The following is a 26048-nucleotide window of genomic DNA, read 5'->3' as shown; positions in this document are numbered from 1 at the left end:
TCTGACCATCCTCTCTGCCGGTCCTGAGTCGGGACCGGCAGAGAGGAAGGTCAGAACAGAGCCCACAGGGGTGCAAACAATGTCCTCCTCCCAGACACACACTAAAAGTTTCTTGAAAAGGCTTTCATGACTTCAGAATTTTTTGCTTCAATATATATATATTTTTTAAGTTGGTGGTACCTACTACAGGATAGTCCGGCTCTGGAGCACACTGTTGCTGACCAGTCTTTCCCTCGCTTTTCTGCTGTACAGCCGCAGTGAGTGCTGGTGCATAATCACAAGATTCTTGATTGGGGGGGGGAGGTCTCGCGCATTGCCAAGGCTCACCCCACCAATCTGAGAGAAAGAGCTGGAGCCGTTGGCCAATCAGGAGCACTTCTATAAGGAAGTACTTTTGATTGGCCATCAAGCGGCAGCTCTGTTTCCCCAATTGGTGGATGAATGGCAATCAGCATCTGGATCAATGGAATATTAGGTAGTCCTTGGGAACCCCGGTTCCATCCCCGTGGGAGTCCCGTGGCCTGGGGGGTTCCCCACGGGAGTCCCATAGACCTGGGGGGAACCTTGCAGGGTCCTCGCAATCCCCGTTCCCAATCAGACCTCTAATATAGACAAAAACAGAGCCCTGCAATCAGAGAGGAACATGAGACTATTGTTAATGTAAGTACGTGGCTGCAAAACTGGAAATGTTTTCGTTTATGGGTATGTGTCTTTGGAATAAGCTGACTGGCCAATTGAGGCTTTTCACTGATCATTACATCTTTAAGAAATCGATAAAATTAAGCTATTTGTAGATGTTTAGTTGTGAACTACTTCCTTGGTAGCTGCTTTGGTTTTTTTCTGCAATATTTTTTTAGGTTGCACTTTTATCACTTGTAGGAAGTGTATGTTTATGTTTTTTTTATGTTTATTCAAATTTGATATACCACTGAATCTCACAGAGTTCTCAGCGGTTTACTTATCATTTACAGGTACTTCAAGCATTTTCCCTATCTGTCCTGCTGGGCTCACAATCTATCTAATGTACCTGGGGCAGTGGAGGATTAAATGACTTGCCCAGGGTCACAAGGAGCAGCGTGGGGTTTTGAACCCACAACCTCACTAGGAGGAAATATTTTTTCTCTCAGAAAATAGTATGCAGCAAATGTATTGGGATCATGTGTAATTATTAATTGTAAGATCTATGTTTATTATGTACTAGTCTTTAAGCCCGTTACATTAACGGGTGCTATTTTAGATGTGTCTGTCTGTCTGTGTTTCTTTATATCTCTCTCTTTGGCCGCTGTCTGCCCCCAGCACCCACCTCCCCCCAAATGTATCTCCATGGCCCTCTTCTTTCTTCCCCCCCCAGAGCAAAGCTGTCTGTCCCCAGCACACCTCCCCCCAAAGCAGCCCCCTTTCCCTATCTCTCCATGGCCCCTTCTGTCTCCCCCAGCACACCCTCCCCCCCAAAGCAGCCCCCCCCCTTTCTCTCTCCATGGCCCCTTCTGTTTTCCCCAAGCACACCCCTCTCCCCAAAGCAGCCCCCTTTCCCTCTCCCGCTGACTCTCTCTCTGGCCCCCTTTCTTTGTCTGTCTTTCTGTCCCTCTCCCTACCCCTGTGTCTTTCTTTCTTTCTGTCTCCCTCCCTCCCGCTGTCTGTCTGTCATTTTTCCCCATTTCCCTGTGCAGTAGCATTTCCATCCCACTTCCCTATGCAGCAGCAACAGCATTTCCCTCCTATCCCCCCTCTTTCCTGTGTAGAAGCAGTAGCAGCATTTTCCCCCACTCCCCATTTCCCTTCTCTTACCTTCTGTTCCCTGCTCCGTTCGGCCCCTCCCACTTCTTTTATTGCCGTTGTCGATCCAGCCTGCTCCTGACCCTCCCACTGCCGACAAACCTCGGGGCTCCAGCCGCGTAGGCAGCACTAAACACGCTGCTTCGCGGCCTTCTACTGGCGATTTCCTCTGCCGCGTCTGTCTCCGATGATGTCATCAGAGATGCGGCAGAGGAAATCGGCAGAGAAGGGCGCAAAGCAGCATGTTTATAGTGCTGCCTACGCCGCTGGAGCCGGGAGGCGACTGAGAGGGCAGTGGGTGCTAGCGGCCAGCAGCCGCCGCTCCGCAGGTGGAGAGCAGGGAAGGGCGCGCATGCGCTCTTCCTATGGGTTGCTACAGCTCACGGAAAACCGGCGCACGCATAGGAAGTGCGCATGCGCGTCTTACCGTTTTATTATATTAGATGTTTGTTATATGGAAACCGCTGAGATTCCAGGCAGTATATAAATTTTTTAAAATAAATAAAACCTTCCATATAGCACTGCTATCACTTTTAATAGACTTGATTCCCTATCTGGTATAACCTCAATTCATTGAATCCAGAAACTTGTCCTCTACCATCAGTTTTGGACTATCTTCTTTACCTCTTTTCTGAAACTTCTGTAAGAGTCCATCTTAGTAGTGCTATTACTGATTTTCATACTTCTCTGGACAACAAGCCATTGTCAATACATCCTTTGGTATCCATATTCATGAAAGGTCTTTGCCATAGCAAGCCACCTATCAAACTTCCTCCACTGTCTTGGGACCTTAATGTTATCCTTTCTATTCTCATAAAGCCTCTATTTGAACCGCTCTTGATTTCATCCCTCAAGCATTTTACTTGGAAGTAGTCTTCCTCATAGCTCTTACTTCTGCACAAAGAGTCGGTGAACTTCAAGCACTTGTGTCAGATCCTCCTTACACATCGTTCTACTATGATAGGATTGTTCATACTCTTCCCAAGTTCTTCCCTAAAATCGTATCAGAATTTCATCTCAAGACTATACTCCTTCCAATTTTCTCTCCAAGATGACATTCACAACCTAGGGAAGCATCACTCAATTCATCGGACTGTAAATATGCACTAGCTTATTACTCGGATTGAGCCAAACCTCACAGAACTTCTATTCAGTTGTTCCTGTGTTTCGATCCTAATAGACTTGGAATTCCTGTCACCAAGAGAACCATCTCCACATGCCTGGAAGACATGCTATGCTTGGGCTGGGCTGACACTGGCATTCCGTGTAACTGCACCTAAAGTTCGAGCAGTAGCCACTTAAGTAGCTCATCTACATTCCACTCCCATTGAATACATCTGTAAAGCAGCCACCTGGTCCTCAGGTCATACATTCACATCCCACTATTGTTTGGAGAATCATTCCAGACTGGATATCCTATTATGAGCAGAACAACAGAGAAAAGTCCACTCTGCACAAACTCCAAGCAGTCCAAAGAAAATAGCAGAGGCCAGGTCTTCAAACAAACCACACATTAATGGCAACCAATACAGTCTATACAAGAAATCATCTATAAAAGCATAGGATTCGACATGGACCGTGTATTGGTGAGTGAGCCTTCATCAGGAGTCAAGGATGAAGTTAGTGCCCACAAAGCAATGCCAAATCATAAATTATACAGTAAGTGCCTGATAAAGTGAAAACAGCGCTGGAAAACAAACAGACACTGATGATGAAGAGGGCAATTTATAGAATTGCTTGGCAGGGACAACTTCTGCTAATTTAAAGAAACTGCAGACCTTACAAAATGCTATTCTGTGGTTTCACGAGAGAGCCCACGAGCATGGTTATGGTAATTGATCACCATGGTTACACCATTGGTGATCAATTACCATTGTTTTACTGTATAATAAAGAATCCAGTTTAAATTATTAATGCTTGTATATATTGTGTATTATAAACAAACCTCAAAATTCAAAGACAAGTAGGCAGATACTTAGTGATGCTGGTTGGAGAACATGAATTTATATGTTGGCAGAGATTGTATTGAGCTAGAGACTAGAAGATGGCAGACAGTAAAACTGACTGGGTATTGGAAGTGTAAATGGGAATTTAGTAGGGCAGAAGAATGGCGATGTTGGGATAGTTGAGATTAAGAATATAAGCAAGGATTAAGAGAGTAAAGGGAACTAAATCAGCTGAGGAATATGAGTAGAGCTGTGAGACTTGAATGTAGAAGTATGAGGGGGTGAGACTGATGGTGAGAAAACATGAGTGGCAGAGAAGGGGTTGGGAAGAAGAAATGAGCATAGAGGGGAGGAGATGAGGAACTAGAAAATGGGTTAAAGACTGGAAGAATAAGAGCTGGAGAAGGAACAAGACATGAGAATTGAGAAGACTAGTGAAGTAAGTACGAGAAATGGAAATCTGGTAAGTGACTGAAGGTAAAAAGAGGGAGACTGGAAAAGGAAGGAGTAGTCGTGAATATAGTGGCAAATGGTGGGAGTATGCTCTTCTCATTCGTGGATGAATGTCTCTGCTCACTGAGGCTGGGGATGTTGGGAAGTATTTTTAGTGGTGATCAAGGTGGAAGTAATGCAGTTAAAGGCCTGAGGACTACTGTCTGGAATTACATTCTTCTCCCTTGGGCTTGATTAAAGCATCAAGGGTAGATGTTAATTTGGTGAGCTGCAGGACAACTGGTGGACTGGAAGAGTTAGCACCATGCGTATAAGAGTGTCCTTAAGCATAAGCCAGCAACAATTAAGCTGTATTCCATATAAAGGACCTTAGTGGGGCTAGAGTTCTCACTGACTAATAGGATAGATTAATGATTCCCAGTGGATGTGGTCATTTTGAAATTACACTGTGACCTATACCTATAGTTTAGCTTTGTTTGATTATACCGCTCAACTTTGGTACATTTAAGCTTCCTGAACTCTTGGAGGGAGAAATGCTGGGAATCATGAGCTGACATTGCTTGGGGATCCCTACCAGCTGCATTACTGTACTGCTCCTGGGTGGGTCTGTGTCCTCCAATTACTACGCCACTTCTATGTGCATTCTCAAACTTTGTGTTCAATTTGATAGTATGCATATAAATTTGTTGCTTTATGCAAGCATAATTGATTTTGCTTATACTTTTGTTTACTAAGTCAAAACTACACAGGAGGAAAATAACTTCAAAAATCAAAAAGCGTGAAAAAATTCAGGAAAATAAACAAAAACCACACTAGTGTAATTGCTGTAACTTCTTAAAAGTCCTCTTGGAACTCCATAATCCTTATACTTTAATCAGTGGATAGATTGTGCTCAGAGACATGGAGGAAAAAGGGGACAGAGAGACAATCTATCCACTGCTTAAAGTATAAGGATTATGGAGTTCCAAGAGGACTTTTAAGAAGTTACAGCAATTACACTAGCATGTTTTTTGTTTATTTTCCTTATTATACTTTTATTTAGGCACCTCTATGTATGTGAACAAATACATGTCTCTAGAGGAATACATATTTAAAAAATTTAGAAATATATTTTTTCTTAAGTGTGAAAGTTCAGAATGTAATTGTAAGTTTTGTCAAGTACTATGCAGTATATCTTTGGTTCATGACATTAATTTTTTCTTTTTGCTCATTTTGTACCCTGGAGTGTAATTTGATCAAGATTTTTACTGAGAATTGTCTATGTATGACAGGCAAAATGATGCGCTGTGTTCGCTGCCCAGTTGCATACCATGGAGGTGATGTTTGTATGGCAGCAGGATGTTCATTGATAACTTCAACCAACATTATCTGCACCAATCATTTTGCAGCTAAGAAGGGAATCAGTCATCATGTGCATGTCAATGTGAGCTGGTGTTTTGTATGTTCCAAAGGTAAGATGACTTTGCATATTCCATATAAATAAGGCATCATTAAGTTCTATAGCACTTTTTATAACACTGTTTATCATGATGTTCAGTGAAAGTCTTTTATCAAAATACTTTGCCAAATTCATCCATTCATTTAAATAACACATTTCTGTTAAACCAGCAGGATCCATTGTATTTAATTCTGTTGTGGATACACAGGTGTCCATACTTGAGCTGTTGATTCCCATTTCCCGCAAATTGCAGGAGGATATCCCTTTAAGAACTTGAGAACTCATTCCCTTCAGCAGTGGAGCACAGTTACCCCTCCCCCCTTCAGTTGTTTCTTCTGCAAGTGAATTCAGAATAGAGAGTTGCGCGGGGACAGAAATCCCACCCGTCCCCGTGAGGAATCCCTCCGTCCCCACCCGTCCCCGAGAGGAATCCCCTCCGTCCCCGCCCGTCCATATAAACTTCAGAAATAGTTATTTCATTTAATTATGCTACTGAATTAAAGGCTCTGGTAGAAACCCATTTACAAATAAGCAAAAAGACTTTATTAATTTGAAAATATTAATTGGGAAGAATACATACTTTGCAAATGGGTTTCTACCAGAGCCTCTAATGTTTATAAATTTTTATCAACACAACTAATATACTACTTTATCCTGAAGCAAAATAAAAAAAAAGAAATATAATTCTTTTCCTACCTTTGTTGCCTGGTTTCTGCTTTCCTCATGTTCTCATTCAATTCCTTCCATCCACTGTCTCTCTTCCTTCTGCATCTTCCATTTGCTCTGTTACTGTGCCTCTCCCTTTCTTCCCCCTTCCAAATTGGTCTGGCACCCATCTTCTTCTCTCCGCTCCCCCCATAGTCTGGCATCTGTCTTCTTCCCTGCCAGCGTCTTCTCCCTACTCTCTCTTCCCCATTTCCTTTCAGCGTCCTTCTCCCCCCATCTTCCCCATGTCCTGTCAGCGTCCTTCTCCCCCCTCTGTCTTCCACATGTGCTTTCAGTGTCCTTCTCCCCCCTCTGCTTCTCCATGTCCTTTCAGCATCCTTCTCCCTCTCTGTCTTCCCCATGGCCTTTCAGCGTCCTTCTCCACCCCCCCCTGTCTTCCCCATGTCCTTTCAGCGTCCTTCTCCACCCCTTTGTTTTCCCCATGTGCTTTCAGCATCCTTCTCCCCCCTCTGTCTTCCACAAGTGCTTTCAGAGTCCTTCCCCCCTCCCCCGCCCTTCCCATGGCCTTTCAGCGTCCTTCTCCACCCCTTTGTATTCCCCATGTGCTTTCAGCGTCCTTCTCCCTCCTCTGTCTTCAAGTGCTTTCAGAGTCCTTTCCCCCCCTCCTCCCGTCTTCCCCATGGCCTTTCAGCGTCCTTCTCCCCACTCCTTCTCTACCGCCCCGGGTGTAGCACAGCCGGCCAGGTCCCCTTACTTTTGTGGCACTTCCCCGACCGACTGACAACAGCCCCGGTCCGACAAACCTCCCTGCCCTTAACTGCGAATCTAAATTACCTTATTACAGCTGCTGTAAGAAGATAATTTAGATTCGCGGCTACAGGGCAGGGAGGATTGTCGGACCGGGGCTGTTGTCGGTCGGTCGGGGAAGTGCCACAAAAGTAAGGGGACCTGGCCGGCTGTGCTGCAACCGGGGCGGGGGTGTGGCGGGGCGGACCGCCCCCTCCCTTGGTAGCCACTCGAACCGCGAGGCTACTCTTCTCCTTACCTGCACTGCCTGCAGCACAGAGCCAAACGGAAGTCTTCCCGACGTCAGCGCTGACGTCGGGAAGACTTCCGTTCGGCTCTGTGCTGCAAGCATTGAAGTTAGGGAGAAGAGCCGCGCGACTGAGTACATCCAGCCCCGCAGGATCCCCGCAACCCTCGGAGGCGTCCCCACGGGATCCCCGCGACCCTAGGGGCGTCCCCACGGGATCCCCGTGACCCAAAGGGGGAACCCGCGGGTCCCGCGGGATTCCCGTCGTCCCCGTTCCCGTGCAGCTCTCTAATTCAGAAGGTGTGTTTTGCTCTGCTCGGCTTTTTCTTTGTTTTAGATTTTTTTCCACTGGATTTTTGAAGTTCTTCGTGACTTCGGTGCTCAGAGGTCCCTTGCTTGGGCATACGCTGCTGGGAAAAGAACTCAGACCCGCATGGGAGGACTGCTGCTCCCAGGACATTTCTCAGAGTTCCTGCAGAGCCAGCCTACTTTGGGTCCCTTCAGGAGCTCGGGGCCCATCCCCCTGGGAGCGGCTCGCCTGCTGATCCAGTCAGAGGTTTGAGCGCAGGCTGTGTGGCCCCTGAGTAAGAACACTAGGGATATCATGGAGCCAACTGTGTACTTTCTCCCCCCATCGCTGTGTGAGGAATTCTGGGGGATGGGAGTCGGTGGCCATAGTCTATTCTGCCAGCAGCCAGAAGATCTTTCCTTTGACAGTTGAGGATCTGAGCAATTTCTGAGGCAGAAATTCTTTCCCTGCAGCCAGGCTGATTCAGACAAACAGGCACCTGAGGTCACAGTGAGTACTCCTATTATTTCCTATGGGGAACATTGGGTGGGGGGGGTCTAAAATTTGGAGGTTTAATGGTTTCAATACTCAGGTCCTTCACCTCTAAAATGTGTGGCACAGTGGTTAAAGCTACAGCCTCAGCACCCTGAGGTTGTGGGTTCAAACCCACGCTGCTCCTTGTGACTCTGGGCAAGTCACTTAATCCCCACATTGCCCCAGGTATGTTAGATAGATTGTGAGTCTGTTGGGACAGAGAGGGAAAACTGCTTGAGTACCTGAATAAATGCTTGTAAACCGTTCTGAGCTCCCCTGGGAGAACGGTATAGGAATTAAATAAATTTAAAAAATATATATATATATATCTTTGTTATTTTTGCATGTAGGTCCAACATCCCGTTTTTAATGTTGGTTTTTGTTTTTTTTTTTTTTAACAGTGGCCATCTTGGATTTTTAGTGTTTTGATTTTAAACTCCCTTTTCTAATTCAAAACTGCTCGTTTTGACAAGTGACTGCCTCTGATGGATGCCCCGGATCCTGCGTCAGTTGCACAAAGTTGCTGATAGAGGAGGGGCCATGTTCCACAAGAGGTGGCAAGAATGGACAGGAGCTTCAAGCATTGCCCTTATTCAGTTCTCCAAGGCCTTAGAACCCCCCAAATCCCAGAAGTACCAGTCAAAGGGAAAGAGATCCTGCTCAGATGAACCAAGTAGCGATAGGGCGAAACACAAAAGAATGGTGGTGGAAGATGCATCTCCTCTTCTTCAGTCTGGAATTACGCAGAGAGCTTCAGGTTCCCTTATGCAAGCCTTCTAAGGTTTTGTCAGCCTTTTATGGAAAGCCTATTTAACAGGTCTGTGAAGCACTGCCCACAGGCACTCCTTCTCATACCATTCCGGCTCCCAGTTTCAGCGACCCTTCAGGGTAGGATTAGGATCCATGCCTTTGTTTTCGCTGGGCTATTCTGTGACGGTGGATGATGTGGGATCCCTTTCGGGGTCCAGTATCCAGGGGGCAGGTATGGCAGTGGATCATGATGATGATCCCTCTATGCATCGTCTTTTCAGGTCAGCTTCAGTCTTCCATGTCATTTCTGACACCCTGTCTATGCTGAAGCTCAGTGCCCATTAGCCCTCACAGTGCTTCATCATGTGCAGCACTAATACACAGACTTATGTTTTTACTGGCTTACCCAGATCTTACCTCTTTGGTCACTGACCAGTGAGAGAATCCTGAAGGCTCACTTAAGGTAGCCAAAACTATGTCTCGGCTGTATCCTATAGCTCTGGACTTCCATCAACTGTTTGTCCAACCGAAGGTGGACTCTGTTGTGGTGCAAGTGACCAAACACACCTCCCTTTCTAGTGAAGTTGGAGTGATGCTGAAAGATGTACAGGCCCGTAGAGTGGATGTGGTCCTGAATAGATAGTTTGGAGCCCTGGCTTTGAGTATCAAAGCTGCAGCAGCTACCTCCTTCTTGACCCTCGCCTGCCATACCAGACTGCGGACAAGCCCTTCGGAGCTTGGGAACTCTTGTCCCCACATGTTTGAGGGTGTGGATTTTGTGGCCACTGCCCTTTATGACATTATTAGAGTCCTGGATAGGGTTTCAATTTACTCCATTTCAGCCTGTCAGATGCTCTGGATTAGACAGTGAGTGAATGATTTAGCCTCCAAGGCCACGTTCAGCAGATTACCCTTCAAGGGGCAGATGCTGTTTGGCAAAGGGCTAGACAACCTCATGGCCAGTGTGGTGGATTACTGCCCCAAATACCTCCCAGATAGTAGAAGCCAATTGTTGGAGACAATAGCTCACCAATTTTCCTCCGGCTTCTTCTCTTTCAGTGGTCCAATTTTCCTCCAGCTTCTTCTCTTTCAGTGGCCAGGCAGAGATTTGGTGGTTATCAGCGCCAGCAATCTGCAGTGGCTTGGTCTCTAAGAAGCAGCAATGATGCCAAGAGGATGGCTGATCCTCCTTGTATCAGAGGGCGGCTGGCAGCATTCAGGGACAAGTGGGAACAGATCTCTTCTGACCATTGGCTGTTGATTATTATCAGGGAGGAGCACAAGATTGGGTTTTATTGACCCTCTTCCAATCTATTCTTCGAGTCTCTAGCTGGATGGCAGGATTAACAGGTCAGAATCCGAGCGACAGTGCAATGATTCTTAGACTTGTGTGCCATAGAACCAATTCCCGGGGAAGAATCGGACTCAGTCAGAAACTCTTTATACTGCATAGTGCCCGAAAAAGGCACATAAGATTGGAGACCCATTCTGGATCTGAAGTTTGTAAATGAGACCCTGAAAGTACCCCACTTTTACATGGAAACAGTCCACTCTATCATAGTGGTGGTGGCTCCGGGAGAATTCCTTGCCTCTCTGGATTTGATAGAAGCGTGTCATCCCCATCTTTCCGGCTCACAGGAGATATCTGAGATTTCACATGCTTCAGCGCCACTTCCAGTTAGAGAATGACACGGTTACAAATTTTTCCCTGTCCCTGTGGGAACTCATTTTATCCCAGGACAAGCAGGCAGGTATTTTCACTAGTGGGTGATGTCATCCAACGGAGCCCAGATGTGGACATCTCACAAGCACACTTGCTTGTAGAAACTTTTAGAAGTTTCGAGTTGCCCACACCGCGCATGCGCGAGTGCCTTCTCGCCCGATGCACCAGGCGTGTCTCCTCAGTTCTTTCTCTTCCACGGAGCTGAGAAGTTTACCTTTGAAACTCTCTGCGCAAAGTTCCTTTTTTGTGCCTTCTGTGCCCGCGGGTTTGGGTTTTTTGTGCTCATTCCTGTTGGCTCGCGTTACGTTTTGTTGTTTTTTTTAAAAAAAAAATTTTGTTCGACCGGGCAGGCCGCGTGGCAGTGGCCCCACGGCTTCGACCTTGCAGCGGAGCTTTTTCGGCCTATTTCCCGGCCTGTTACCGGTTTTAAAAAGTGTGTCAAGTGCCAGCGCGCGATTTCGTTGACGGACCCGACACTGTCTTCAGTGTCTCGGGCCTCAACATCTTCCGAAATCGTGCCGGCCTTGCTCCACGCTCACAGCATGTGCGTTTAAGCGTCGCTGTATTTTGTGGGAGTTGCTGTTTGGCAAGGAGGCGTCCCCGGTGCTGCCCTCTTCCCAGAGCGCCACGCCTTAGACTTCCGATTCTACATCTTCGGCTTCGAGTCTGCTCAAGCCTGCCTCGTTCGTGCCAGCTTCGACCTCGACGCAGGCTGCGGTACCTTCCGATGTCTCTTCAAGTCAGGTAGCGCAGCCTCCTATCCCTCCAGTGGTGCTTAAGGTGCCCAAGGCCTCTAAATCCAAGCCCCCTGGCGGCCGAATGACCGATGTCCGTGCAGGAGGTCCCATTGCTGATGTGGATCCCTCTTTGCCGGTGTCGTTTCAAGCCTTGATGGAGAAGCGATTTGTCGAGCTCTTTACCAAAATTGGGCCGACACTTCTCTCCCAGATCCAGCCTGGGCACGCGGAAGCCTCCCGCGAGGTCGAGCCGCCTCCAGTGCCTCCTCGGCGCACACTCTCGCTGCTGGGAGCAGAGTCTCGGCGAGTTTCGGGTCTGGCTCCGGGACATGTCTCGCAAGGAGCAGAGTCTTTGCCCATGCCACCCTCGATCCATGGCTTGCCTGGTCCGGACCCTTCCTCTGTGATGCCGGGCCTCGAACCTTGGGGAGCGCCTCGGAGGGCCTCGTCTCAGCCTCTGATGTTTCGATCCACGGCCTGCACCCCCCCTCCAAGGCCTGTCCCACCCCCTGAAGGACTGCCCCCCCCCCCCCCAGGGAAGGCCTCCCCACACCATTTACCTTATAGCAGGGGTGTCGAACTCAATCAGAAAAGGGGCCAAAATCTAAAATCCAGCCTAAATCGCGGGCCGAATGGTTTACTGAACAGTCATAAACTGACAATGTTAACCAGAAATGTGAATTTAAAATGAGTGGAACAATCTTTTCCTTAACAGTGCTGTTAACCAACTCACATGCTATCAAGCAAAACAGTAATATTGGTATCAAGCAAAACAGTAATATTGGAATGTACCTAAAATGCTCATTGTTTTGTTTTCTGGCTAGATGTCTGACACCGTTTTCCCCGTATCAATGAGTCAATGTTCGGTTTTATTTCTTGGGCTGTAGCAACCCGCAAAACAGCATGGAGGTTGTCATCGGTAATGCGTGATCTGTGCTTGTTTTTGTTCAGATTCATTATTGAAAACATCTGTTCACAAAGATAGGTGCTCCCGAACATGGATAGAATACGGGCAGCATGAAGTCAGAGCTCTGGCATTGAGTCAGGGGGCAGTAGAGGGTAGAAGTCCTCAATTTCAACATCCTGAAACCTTGATTTCAGGCCACTGTCAGACTGAAGCTCGATTATCTCCATCTGAAGGTGATGGGGCACATTGTTGACATCAACTGTAAAAGGATTGGCAAAGATGTCAAAGCCTGAGTGCTGTGTTCTAAAGTCAGAGAAGCGCCGCTCAAATTCACTTAGTAAACGGCTAACTTTGGTAGCCAGCCGACTGCAAGGAAAAGTACCAGAAATAGTGGTTGAGATACTCAAACAAACGGGAAAGTGGGCAAGATTGTCCTGTTCCAGTTGGGACTTCCATAGTTGAAGTTTACGCTGGAATGCTGTGATCATGTCAGACATCTTCGTGATGACTTGTTTGCGTCTCTGCAGCTTCAGATTCAGTTGGGCGAGATGCTCGCATATGTCACACATCATAGCAAAATCACATAGCCAGGCGGGATCCGACAGTTCAGGCAAGGGCTTTCCTTTACTTTCCATGAAAAGAGCAATTTGTTCTCTGAGCTCAAAAAATCTTTTGAGGACTGCGCTCTTGCTCAGCCATCTTACTTCTGTGTGGTATGGCACGTCTCCATGCTCTGCACCCACCTCCTGTAAAAACTGCTGGAACTGGCGATGATTCAGGCCACGTGCCCTTATAAAGTTAATAGTTTTAATGACTGTGGTCATTATGTCATTCATGTCCAGAACTTTTCCACACATAGCCTCTTGGTGGATAATGCAATGATAAGTAATCAAGGGTGTGTGGCAGTGACTTTTTTGCATTCTTTCCTTCATTAGTCCAACCAAGCCTTTCTTTTCTCCGCACATTGAAGGTGCGCCATCGGTAGTTAGCCCCACCAACTTTTCCCAGGGTAATTTAAAATTATTTATAGATTTCTCCACAGCCTCAAATATATCTCTACCAGTCGTCGTCCCATGCATGGCAGCTACATCCAAAAGTTCCTCAGTGACAGAGAGGTCGGTCTTCGTAGCACGTATAAAGATGGACAGCTGTGCTGTATCAGTGTTGTCTGTGCTTTCATCGATAGCAAGTGAAAAAGCGAGATAACTGCATGCCTGTTCGGCCAGCTGTGATGATAGATTTCCTGAGAGTTCTTGAACTCTGTCTGCAATGGTGTTTCTTGACAAACTGACAGTTTGAAAACTCTGTATCTGGTCTGGGCATACTTTCTCACACACTTTTAGCATGCATTGCTTCAAAAAGGCACCCTCTGAAAAACACCTTGAAGTACGGGCAATTTCTTCAGCCACTATAAAGCTTGCTTTCACTGCAGCATCATTTTTCGCTGTAGCCTTTGTAAACATTTGCTGCTGTGATTGTAGTTTGCCTTTTAGTTCTTTAACAATTTTATGCTTTTCTTCCAAAGTATATTTGCCATACTTAACATTATGTTTGGTGTCAAAATGACGACGTATATTGTACTCTTTCATCACCGACACTGTCTCATAACACAATATACACACTGGTTTGCCCTCACTAAGCACAAACATGTATTCCCATTTGTCATTAAATTGTCTGCCTTCACCGTCAACTTTTCTTTTCCTGGACATTTTGGGATCAATATTGGCAGTAAAAGATGTAGTTTATTGGAAATCTGCGTTAGAATGAAAAAGTCAGTCAATAAATGCCTGGCTGGGTACAGATAGCAGATTCTGTTGCGATTTTTATGCCTACACTTTATGCCAGGAACTGGCAGCTTCTGCTGTGTATTTTTTTTACATAGTTCCCCCCCCCCCCCCCCCGACGTCCGATTCACCCCAAGCAGGACCGCTCGCACGCACCTGCACCCCCACCCCGAAGGACCGCCGACTCCCAACACGATCGGGGCAAGAGGGAGCTCAAGCCCTCTTGCCCCCCCGACTCCCCGACACGATCGGGGCAAAAAGGAGCCCAAGCCCTCTTGCCCCGCCGATTCCCCAACTCCCCGACAATATCGGGCCAGGAGGGAGCCCAAGTCCTCCTGGCCCTGGCGACCCCCCCCCCCCCGCTAGTTGTTCGGGCCAGGAGGGAGCCCAAACCCTCCTGACCATGGCGACCCCCTACCCCCACCCCGCACTACATTACGGGCAGAAGGGATCCCAGGCCCTCCTGCCCTCGACGCAAACCCCCCTCCCCCCATCGACCGCCCCCCCCCAAGACCCTCCGACCCCCCTGGCCGACCCCCACGACACCCCCACCCCCCTTCCCCGTACCTTTCTGTAGTTGGCCGGACAGACCGGAGCCAAACCCGCCTGTCCGGCAGGCAGCCAACGACGGAATGAGGCCGGATTGGCCCATCCGTCTCAAAGCTCCGCCTACTGGTGGGACCTAAGGCTCCCGGGTCTATTCTGATTGGCCCAGGCGCCTTAGGCCCCACCAGTAGGCGGAGCTTTGAGACGGATGTGCCAATCCGGCCTCATTCCGTCGTTGGCTGCCTGCCGGACAGGCGGGTTTGGCTCCCGTCTGTCCGGCCAACTACAGAAAGGTACGGGGAAGGGGGGTGGGGGTGTCGTGGGAGTCGGCCGGGGGGGCGGTCGGAGGTTCTTGGGGGGGCGGTCGATGGGGGGAGATAGATAGCAAGTACGGCCGGCGAGATCACAAGCCTCCTATGTCACTGCGCGTCATTGTGATGGAACGCAGCGGCGTGCAGTGATGACAGCGCGGTGCGGGCCACATTGCAAGGCCTGGCGGGCCGGATTTGGCCCGCGGGCCTTGTGTTTGGCACATGTGCCTTATAGCTTCAACCTGCAGCGAAGATCGCGGTTACTGCATCTTTGCAAAGTGCTTTAAGCTGTTTCCTCTGCCGCGATCCTGCCTCTGACATCAGAGGAGGGGCAGGACCGCAGCAGAGGAAACAGCTCAAAGCACTGCAAAAACGCTGTAACCGCGATCTTCAGCTGCAGGCAGAAGCTATAAGGTAAACAGTTCGGGGAGGCCAGGGGGAACACGGAGGCCTTCCCGGGGAGGGGTGTGCAGTCTTTCGGTGGGGGCAGTCCTTCGGGGAGGCCAGGAGGGAAGCCGGATAGCAGCACTTCCCAAATGACCCTCCCTCCTCGCCCTCTAAAACAGGTGCGGCAGTGGCCAGCCAGCAAGAGCAGCGCTGCCGCTCCTACTTTAGGGAGCGAAGGGAGAGGGTCCGAATCAGGAAGCCGATTTTTAAAAAATTTAAATTGATTTGAATCGATTCACCCGAAGTGAATCGGTGAACCGATTCGAATCAGGCAGCACTAGAGAGGTGGCCATCCAATACCACCCCAAGACTGCGCACTTGATCTTTTGCTGACAAGAGTGTGGAGTCCCAAAATAGTGTTGGGTGGGTGAAGTTGGTGTTCTTCTTTCTAATCCATAGTAGTTCAGTTTCGGTAGAATTCAGCTGAAGTTTGTTGACTGTCATCCAGCTCTTCATATCGGTGAGACAGGTTGGTGAGTTGGGTGGATTGGTCTTTACCTAGCAGGAGGAGAAACTGAATGTCATCAGCATAGGAGTGGATTTTAATATTGTATTTTTGGGCAATATCGATGACTGGTCTGATTTACAAGTTGAAGAGGAGAGGGGACAGTAGGGCACCCTGGGAGGACTCCATATTTGATGGGTTTGGGTTCGGATTTGTTAGGGCCTAGCAGAACTGATTGAGTTCTCTGCTGAAGGAAGGAAGTAAACCGTTGGAGAGCAGAGTCCTTGATTCCTAGGCTGGTGAGTCTGTGCAGTAGGAGCTGATGGTCAATGGTATCAAAGGCAGCGCTTAGGTCTAGTAGTATTAGGAGGGAGTCGTTGCCTTTGTCTAGTATTGACCAACTATCGTCGATGATGTTTATTGATCATTGTTCTGTTTTCTAAGTTTCAGAGCAGAGCAGAATGTATTTCTTGCCGGGGAAGCTCCCCATGCCTCTCCTATTTTCTTATGTTTCGGTGGAGCTCGATTACTTTGGTACCACTGCATAAGGGGAATAGTTCTCAAGATCTTAAAGGAATAGCCTTCTGCAGTTTGTAGGAAATGGGAATCAACAGCTCAAGTATGGACTCCTAACAGAACTAAATCTATCATTACTGAACTGTCCTTTCTATCTCTGTAACCAATTCCTCGTTTACTAACTACTTTGTTTATTGATAGGAATAATGCATTTTTATTATGCTTCCTCTAACGCATTTTCTCCATGGACAAGCAGGATATGAATTCTTCACTGATGGGTGATATCTGTCAGAGTCTGATGAATTGAATATTCCACAGTTGCATCATCACATGGAGCTATCTTGATTGTTTTTTTTTCTTTGCAGATACTTTGGACACCTCTGAACTTCTGCTGTTTTTCTTTATGAACAATATTTTCCCCTCCTAATTTTCCATTGATAAATGTTCAGTCATTTAGAAGTTGCTCTGAATTTTTTTTCTGAGTTTCCCAGCCAGTACTGGTCCTAGTGCATTAGGTGAACCATATGTTGCTAGGTTTTGCTTCAGCCATTTTTCTATCGATGTCACAAAGAAAAGGTTCAAGAAATAAGGGTAGTGCTCCAGGACAATATCAGTTAGGAGTATATATAGCTGGTGTGCAATATCTCAAATCATAATTCCTTTAAGTGTCATAAGAATATAATAATACTGTAATTAATGAACCTTTGGTAAAACGAGAGAAAATCATACTGCCACCACTACATATAAAGCAAGGTAAGATGAAACAATTTGTAAAGGCTTTAAATAAAGACGGTTCGTGCATTGAATACATAGCGCATATCATAGATGTTGGAACGGAGTTGGCCGTGGCCTCCCCAAAAATTGGCATTGCCTCAGCCCCCTTCCCTCCCAACCCCTGTCATGCTCTTCACCTGTGGGATCGGGTTTCTTCTGCCACATAGCAGCAACCAGCCTCCCCCAGCCCCCTTTCCTCCCAACCCCTGTCAGGATCTTCACCCGCGGGAATGACTTTCTTCTGTTGCTCAGCGGCAACGAGCAGAAGTACGCTTTGGCGCGCCTGCTCACCGTTGAGCAGCTTGTTGACTGGCTCCTGTGAATTCTCGTAATTCGTGGGAGACAGTCAACAAGCCGCTCAGCACTGAGTAGGCGCACTCCTTCTCATTGCCACTGAGCAGCAGAAGAAAGCCGTTCCTGTGGGTGAAGGGGCCTGGGGCAGTGCTTGTTGCCACTCTGCGGCAGAAGAAAGCTGATCCCAGGTGAAGAGTCTGACAGGGATTGGGAGGGAAGGGGGCTGGGGCTATGCGGCAGAAGAAACCCTATCCCACGGGTGCAGAGCCTGAAAAAGGGGGTTGGGGGAAAGGAGCTGGGTGCAGAGCCTGACAGAGGGAGGCTGGGGGTAGGGAGTTGGAAGTTGGGAAGGCAGGGAAGACAGATGTTCATGGGGGTTGGGAAGACAGATACTGCACATACTGGGAGAGGGTTGAGAAGGAGAAATGCTGGAGAAGGGGGTAGGAAAAGAGGAAAAGAGAGGGGGGGGGCTGGGTGCAGAGCCTGACAGTGAGAGGCTGCGTGCAGGGGGTAGGGAATTGGAAGTTGGGAAGGCAAGAAGGACAGATGCTCAGGGGGTTGGGAAGACAGATACTGCACATACTGGGAGAGGTTGGAAAGCTCAAATGTAGGGGCTGGGGAGGGTAGGAAAGGAGGAAAAGAGAGATGCTGCACAGGTGGAGTAGTTGGAAGGGAGAGAAAGAAATGCTGCCAGTGGGGAGGGAAAAGGAACAGAGAATTATTGGACATAGGTGTGTGGCATGCGAGGGAAAGAAAGATGATGTATATGGGGAAAGGAAGAAAGAGGGAGAATTGTTGGACATGATAATGGTGGAGAGGAGGGATGGAGAAATGGTGCACTTGGAGGGAGGAGAGATGACCCAAAGAAGGGAGAGATGTCAGACCACTGGAATGGGAAGAAGAGAAAGATAGATGCCAGACCACAGAAAGAGAGAGATGCCAGATCACAGAAAGAAAAGGAGAGAGATGTTAGACCTCGGGGAAGAGGGAGGAAAAGAGAGAGATTCTAGACCATGGAAGAGGAGAGAGATTCCAGCCTATGGGAAGGAGAGGAGAAAGATTTGGATTCTTGCCCAGAAATAGCTAAGAAAAAATTTAAAAATTTAAATTGAATCAGGTTGGGCAGACTGGATGGACCATTCGGGTCTTTATCTGTTGTCATCTACTATGTTACTATGACTCATATGAGAGGGGAAGGGGGAAAACAGAGATGTCTGACCATGGGAGAGGGGTGAGATGGTGCATAGGGATGAAGGGAAAGGGGAGACAGAGGGAGGAGATGGTGCACAGTAATGGGTGAGCAGTGAAGAGATAAGAAGAAATGCTTCTTATGGATAGATTGGAGTAGGGGAGAAAAAGTGGGAGGAGATGGTACACATATATAGATGGGAAGGGAAGGAAGGCATGGAAAAGTAGATTTTGAGAAGAAAGCAGAAAAATAGAAAAAAGTTGAATGTTTAAAGTTAATGCTAAAGAAGGATTATGGCAGAAAGTGAAGGAGAAAAAAAACAGCAAATGGATAAGGTGGCCCTGGATATACAGTTAAGAGCACAGACAGAAGGAAGTGCAGCCAGAGATTGGGAAAGATAGTATGAAAACCTAAATCACCAGACAATAAAGGTAGGGGAAATTATTTTATTTTCAATTTAGTGATTGAATTGTGCCAATTTTGGGAATTTACATCTGCTGTCTATATTTTGCACTATTCATGTTGAAATGCATTTATTTCTATTTCTCTGGGGTTGTACTGCAAGCAGAGTCTTGAATCTTAGGGTTTCGTTTATATATATTAGTACTTTTAGTTTGTGGTCTCGTATTTGCATAGGGGTTATCTGTGTTCTGGTAGGAATGAATGTTGAGAAGCATACGTACAGTATGCTTTGTGTAGTTTAATTTTGTGGTTAACCGTTATGTATTGTTAATAAGATTATATTGTGTGTATATATGAAAAATGAATAGAAAAAATGGTATTACGATTAGTACTATTATAGGGGCAGGGTCTGTGGCAGAGTTTGGGAGGGGTCTGGGGCGGAGCTTGTGGGCCCCCCCAAACAAAAAAGCTTTCCGCTGCCTATGGCATATATGTTACCTGAACTTACCATGGAAAAACTGAAGGCAGAAATTTTCGATAGTCCACAGTTTACTGTATAAATGACCCACATTTCATAGCATCAGTGAATGAAATTAAATCATGTGCCTGGTCTTCATTTGTTCTTGTTGTGAAACACTTTCTTGGTAACAAGAAGGCAGACAAACTACACACAATTAGTAGAGGATATGCATTTTCATTTCAATAGGCTTGGCTGTAATATGAGTGCTAGAGTCCATTGTATGCACAGTTACTTAGATTGCTTTCCAGAGAACCTTGGTGACTTAAGCGAAGAGCAAGGTGAAAGATTTCACCAAGACCTAAAAACAATGGAAGCCAGATACCAAGGAAGATGGGATGCACACATGATGGCAGACTATTGTTGGAATCTTATGCGGCATTGTCCTGGTAGATTCCACTCTTGGACGTCTTACAAAATGAGCTTATTGTATGTTGAATGAATGGAAAGTTTGTATCATAAACTTGTGTTTTTGGTATGAAATAAGTAGATTTTCATGTTGTACACTTTTCTTTTAATTTTTAATGTTTCCTTCATGCTTAAAAAATATTAATTTAAACACTATATTAAAATATTGTGATTTTGGTGTTTTTAATGGGCAAGCAGAGTGAAGTGTGGTATATGGCACATGTTCTGTATCTCAAAAACTAGAGCTGAAAAGAGGAAACTGGTGCCATTTTGGGAATCAGCAGGTCAAATATACCCAGAAACAGGTCTAACATCTGAGGCACCAAAATGAGTGTTGGCCAGTGTAATTCATGAGGAGCTAGAGAGATGGACAGCGTATGTGCTGTGTTAATGTCTGCTTCAATTCCTTGCATTTTTACTAAAACTGAGGTAGGCTCCCATGAAGCCTATTCTTGAGATTCATACCTTTTCTGAAGATGCAACCTCAGTTTCCAGCACTGAAAATACTAGTGTAGATTATCTTGATGTTTATATCCAGTGAACCAGAGCAGGAAGCTGCATTCAGGATGTTGGCTCTAACAGATAAGATATTCTAGTAGAGGTCTTGTCTGTTAGCTAAAAGAGCATGGGTTTAACCAGTGGTCTCAAACTCAAACCCTTTGCAGGGCCACATTTTGGATTTGTAGTTACTTGGAGTGCCTCAGAAAAAATAGTTAATGTCTTATTAAAGAAATGACAATTTTTCATGAGGTAAAACTCTTTATAGTTTATAAATCTTTCCTTTTGGCTAAGTCTTAAGAGACATATGATCAATAAACTGTTTTATTTTACTTTTGTGATTATGATAAACATACTGAGGGCTTCAAAATAGTACCTGGCGGGCCGCGAGTTTGAGATCACTGAGTTTAACTCATCTTCAGAATCTCATTCCTGAAGGTCCCTTATAAGTGTGTGTATGTGTAGAAAATGTCCAAGACCATTCAATTTTCTTTAGAGAAAGAGGATGAGCTTATAAGAACCTAAGAAAAGCCATGCTGAATCAGACCAAAGTCCATCGAAGCTCAGCATCCTATCTGAACAAGTAGTTGTGGATCACAAATTCAATTCTTCCATAATCCCACTCTATTCCTAGACAAGTGGGTTATTCATCCCGTGTTGTGAGACTGCTTGTAGGAAGCCTCATTTACATAATTTTTTCAGTCCCTCCCCTCTTACCTCAGGACTTCCCTCAGGAATCCAGTTGCTTTCTTACAAGCGAGACAGTAGGAGCCAGTCTTTTCTACTTGTGCTTAATTTTTCTTCTACTCAGTATTTTTACGAGTTTTGTGTCTTCATGCTAAAGAGGTTCCCAGTGGGGACAACTCTGATTGCGGGAGATCCAGACTTTGTGAATAATGTCTGTTTTCAGGGGAGGGGTTGGGAAGGGGTTGGAGGCATTGCAGTGCACCTTCTGGACAGCTTGCACCTTCAGATCAGGACTCAGGGACTCTTCCCTTGGAAGCTGGCTCACCCCAGGTTCGCCGCTAGTGGGTTTGAGTGCTGGCTACGTGGCTCCTTGGAGGTATTTCTAGGATCGGAGCCAGCTGTGTTCCTCTGCCAGGTTGTATACATGGCGTGTTCCCCAGGTGGTGGAGATTTCCAGCAGGTGGCGTTTGGTCAGAGGGGCAGCAAGAAGACGAGCAGTCCAGTTTGCAAGGCTTGTTGAGGTAGAGGATCTCCCTGTAAGCTGTTTCAGCTTCTGCTGCAGCTCTCAGCACAACAGGGCACAGTGAGTACAGGACTGACAGCCTGTCACAACGATTTTGGGGTTCTTTGAGAGTGTTGTTTGGGAGTTAACCCAAGTAGCCCTTTCCCGTAAAATCCTAAAATTGCCGCTTTTTAGGGATTCCTGTGCTTTTCCTGAGCTATTTTCTTTTGAAAATTGATCCTAGGGCAACCATCTTGGATTTTTCCAATTTGAATTTAAAGTTATTTTTTGTCTCGACAAGCTTTGTTTTTGCAAGAAAACCACTCAGATGGACTCCACAGGACAGGATACTTTGAATTCATGTCTTGTTTATGGTGAAGTTTCTGGAATCCATTGGATTACAGGACCAGAGGCAACATGGATTCACTAGAGGTAAGTCGTATCAGATAAATCTGATCAATTTCTTTGGGTGACAAGAGAATTGGATAGAGGGAGTTCGCTGGATGTGGTGTATTTAGATTTTAGCAAAGCCTTTGATAGTGTACCACACAGACAGCTAATAAATAAACTGCTCTTAGGAAGGGCCCCAAAGTGACGGGCTGGGTCAGGAACTGGTTATGTAGAAGATGACAGAGAGTAATGGTCAATGGAGATCGTTCAGAGGAAAGGGATGTTACTAGTGGTGTACCTCAAGGTTCTGTTCTTATTTATATTTTTATAAGCGATATTGCTGAAGGGCTGTCAGGTAAGATTTGCTTCTTTGAGGATGATATCAAAATCTGCAATAGAGTAGACACTCCGGATGGTGTGAATGATATGAAAAAAGACCTAACAAAGTTTGAAGAATGGTCTGAAATTTGGCAGCTAAAATTTAATGCTAAAAAATGCAAGGTCATGCATTTGAGCTACAAAAACCCAAAAGGGATGAAGAACTTTTGTGCACGGTAGAAGAGCGGGACTTGGTTATAATTGTATATGATGATCTTAAGGTGGCCAAACAGGTTGAAAAGATGACAGCGAAAGCTAGAAGGATGCTAGGGTGCATAGGAAGAGATATGGCCAGTAGGAAGAAGGAGGTGTTAATGCCCCTTTATAAGACTCTGGTGAGACCTCATTTAGAATATTGTATACAGTTCTGGAGGCCACATCTTCAAAAAGATAAAAAGGATTGAGTCAGTCCAAAGAAAGGCTACTAAAATGGTGCGTGGAAGATTTCAATATGTATACTTTAGAGGAAAGGCGGGAAAGGCGCATGAGTCGAGTCTCTTTTCAATTGAAAGTAAGCTCTGGAATGAGAGGTCATAGGATGAAGTTAAGAGGTGAAAGGCTCCGGAGTAATCAAAGGAAATACTATTTTACAGAAAGGGTGGTAGAAGCTTAGAACAGTCTCCCGGAAGAAGTGGTGGAGACAGAGACTGTGCCTGAATTCAAGAAGGTGTGGGATCTGTCAGATAGAGATGGATCAGGCAGACTAGATGGATCATTTGGTCTTTATCTGCCATCATGTTTGTGTGTTCTGCGATGGGGGAGGGTGAGATTTCATTGGCTCTGGTTCCCTTGACCCTTTTATGGGGGTCTTCCTGCTCATTCCAGCCAGGAACAGTCCACAAAGTCAAAATTGGCCTCCGGGGACAGTGTGCTCGCAGCCATTGTGAAATGCAGCCATGATTCAGCAGCAAAGTCAAAAAGAATATCTTCCTAAAGGTGTTCCCAGGAGATGGCTGCTGACCTGGATGAGGGTTTTCCCCCAGAATTTATTAACATGCTCTTCCAGGCTTATCTGGCTAAGAAAAAGGTGCCATCTGCTCCTCTTTTGGTATCCTTGCTAGCTATGGTGGTTCCCCCTTCCCAGGACACTGTTCTTAAATCCAGATTCCCTGAGCTTTCCAGTGATTTGCTGGCTGATGACCAAGATAACCTGATGATGCCACTGCTTATGCAGACAGGCACCACAACTGCTATGTATTCTGTGGTGCTCGCAGCTCTCCAAGATCTGGATTTAGAACTGGTGCCGAACCTAGGTGAGGATTCTATGGTGTGGAGATTCTGTAAGCCCTCAGCTTTGGTCAGTCTTAGTTCCAAATCCCTTTAGGAATTGAAGTTAGAGGTTGGGCAGTCAGCAGTAGCGGAATGCTTTCTTGTGTAGCACGAAGCCAAAGTCTTCGTCCTTACCTGATCATCTGGATATAACAAAGATGCTCTTGGATCACTGGGAGGCACTGGAGGGTCCTCTGTGAGTTTCTAGAGCCATGTCCAAGCTCTACCCGATGGCGGGCGTATATAATCAGATTTTTGTGTCCCCAAAAGTAGATTCTCTAGTGGCACAGGTCACCAAGTGCACTTCTCTCCCTAATGATTGAGGAGTTGTGCTGAAGGACACGCAGGACCATAGGATTGATTTGGTCCTCAAATGACTCTTTGACTTTGCAGCCTCCTGGCTTCATTTGTGGCCAGAGCCTGTCATTCTGAGCTCTGCCATGATCCAGACACTATAGTGCTCCAAAATCTCCACTTTGTTTTCATGCATAGATTATGTGGCGGATGCCTTGTATGATCTTTTCAGAGTGGTCAGTAAGCTCTCAGCTTACTCTATTTTGGCTCGTTGGATGTTGTGGATCTGGCAATGGTCTGGTGACTCATCCTCTAAGGCAGCCCTGAGTAAATTACCTTTTAGAGGACAATTACTGTTTGGTAAAGGTCTAAATGACCTCATGGCTAGTGTGCAGGACCGTAAATCTAAGTTTTTTGTCAGACAGCAGGCCCCAGTCCTCTTGAGGTCAGGGGTGTTCTAGTTTTTGACCTTCCTGTCAGTAGTATGGAGGCTCCTCAAGTCAGAGATCCTATCAGTCAGCCAAACAGCAGTTTGATGGATCCCAGTATCAACAGTCTATAGGGAGCTGCCCCGTGTCCACCCCTAAAAAGCAGTTCTGACACCAGGCCCTCGGCTGCTCCTCTGCAGATTGGAGGGCGGCTTTCAGCTTTCCTGGTAGAATGGATGGCTATCACCTCCAATCGTTAAATCCTGGACGTTCTTCGGGATGACTACAAACTCGAGTTTTATCAGCCTCTGTCAGAGCCCTTTCTGGACTCCCTGGTGAGGAGACCAGACAAGGTGGTTCAAGTGGAGGCCACAGTCCAAAGGTTGATGGCCATTGGAGCTTGACTCGGGTTCCGACAGATAATATATTTCATCATGCCAAACAGAGGCTCCGAAGACTGGAGGCTGATCTAGACTTCAAAGTTGTCAATGAGGCCCTCAAATTTCCATGTTTCAGGATGGAAACAGTGTGGTCGGTGACTGGGAGAATTCTTAACTTCCCTGGACCATCAGAGACCTATTTTTGTAGCCCCATTTTTCCAGAACACAAAGAGATACCTGAGGTTCCATGTTCTGCAGCAGCATTTCCAGTTTATGGCCTTGCCCTTCAGGTTGATGATGGTGCCCAGGGCATTCATCAAGACATTCATCACCTGAGCAAACTCGGGATTCAGGTCCACTCTTACCTGAATGACTGGCACATCAGAGCTCATTAGGAGTCTGAGGGGCGTCAAGTGCTTCACCAAGTCATTTAGCTGCTCCAGTGCCTGAGCTTGGGTGATCAACTTTCGAAAGAGCCACTTTGTGCAGACCCAGGACTAAATAGAGGTCTGCTTTAACACAGGATAGAACAAAGTGTTTCTGGCTGTTAAATTTTCCCAAATCTCCAATAATATCTGCAGTGGAAGTGGTTCGGAGATATCTGAAGGAAACTTTAATACCACAGGAAAGTCTGCCACCCATAGCTGGGGCCCAATATATTTCCTTGGGGAAGAAACAGGAAAGTTTAACCTCCATCGAAGTAGTGGAAATGTAAAAAGGTGGAATAAATTTGACAAACTTTTTGGAGAACTCACTAGAAGTAATAACTGAAAGATCTACTCTCATAGTGACATTTACCTTAGAGTTCGATAGAGATTTAATTTTTCGAACTTAACATTTTTCGGTTCGACAATCCAAGTCTTTCCAGACATATCTCAAGTGACAGAGGAGGAGAAAAGACTCTTTGGTTTATAGACCCAGGGTTCAAGCTCTGGACGCATCTTTTGTTTTGAAATTTCCTGCAAAGTGGTGTGTTCCACTACAGGGCAAAAATTTCTTATTTTTCAAACCGAAACAATTGCTGGAATTTAGTGTGGCCAAGGAAGGGGGTGGAGAGTGATGATTGGTCCAATAGTGATGTCTGCAGTTTAGCAAACTGGCTGTTGGGGTTTTCCTAAGCTGTCCTTAATATTGTTATATATTTCTCAATTTGTTATTTTCTAAACTTGGATTCCTTCAAATTGTGGACTAAATAATTATTTCTTGTAATTGCTATGTGCAACCATAGTAGGAATTTTTATTTCTAATTTGTATTCAAGTAATATTTTACTTGTTTAAAATTTGAAATGCTAATAAATAGTAAAAAAAAAAAAAGATCAACTGCTTGGAGATATTAT

At 46.2% G+C, this 26048-nt stretch overlaps 1 protein-coding gene across 6 annotated transcripts in view; it reads left to right on the top strand.

The window, feature by feature from the left end:
• Positions 1-26048, top strand: part of NSD2 (nuclear receptor binding SET domain protein 2) — a 521650-nt gene that overhangs the window by 348390 nt on the left and 147212 nt on the right. For all 6 annotated transcript variants that reach the window (XM_033950948.1, XM_033950940.1, XM_033950930.1 and 3 more), the window contains exon 14: positions 5447-5626. In XM_033950948.1, the coding sequence (XP_033806839.1) occupies positions 5447-5626 (180 nt within the window). The remainder of the gene's footprint in view (positions 1-5446; positions 5627-26048) is intronic.

The sequence above is a fragment of the Geotrypetes seraphini genome, chromosome 1 (genome assembly GCF_902459505.1).
Source record: "Geotrypetes seraphini chromosome 1, aGeoSer1.1, whole genome shotgun sequence".
Lineage (NCBI taxonomy): Eukaryota > Metazoa > Chordata > Amphibia > Gymnophiona > Dermophiidae > Geotrypetes > Geotrypetes seraphini.
The sequence above is the reverse complement of the archived record's forward strand: the minus strand, read 5'-3'. Positions and strand labels throughout refer to the sequence as shown.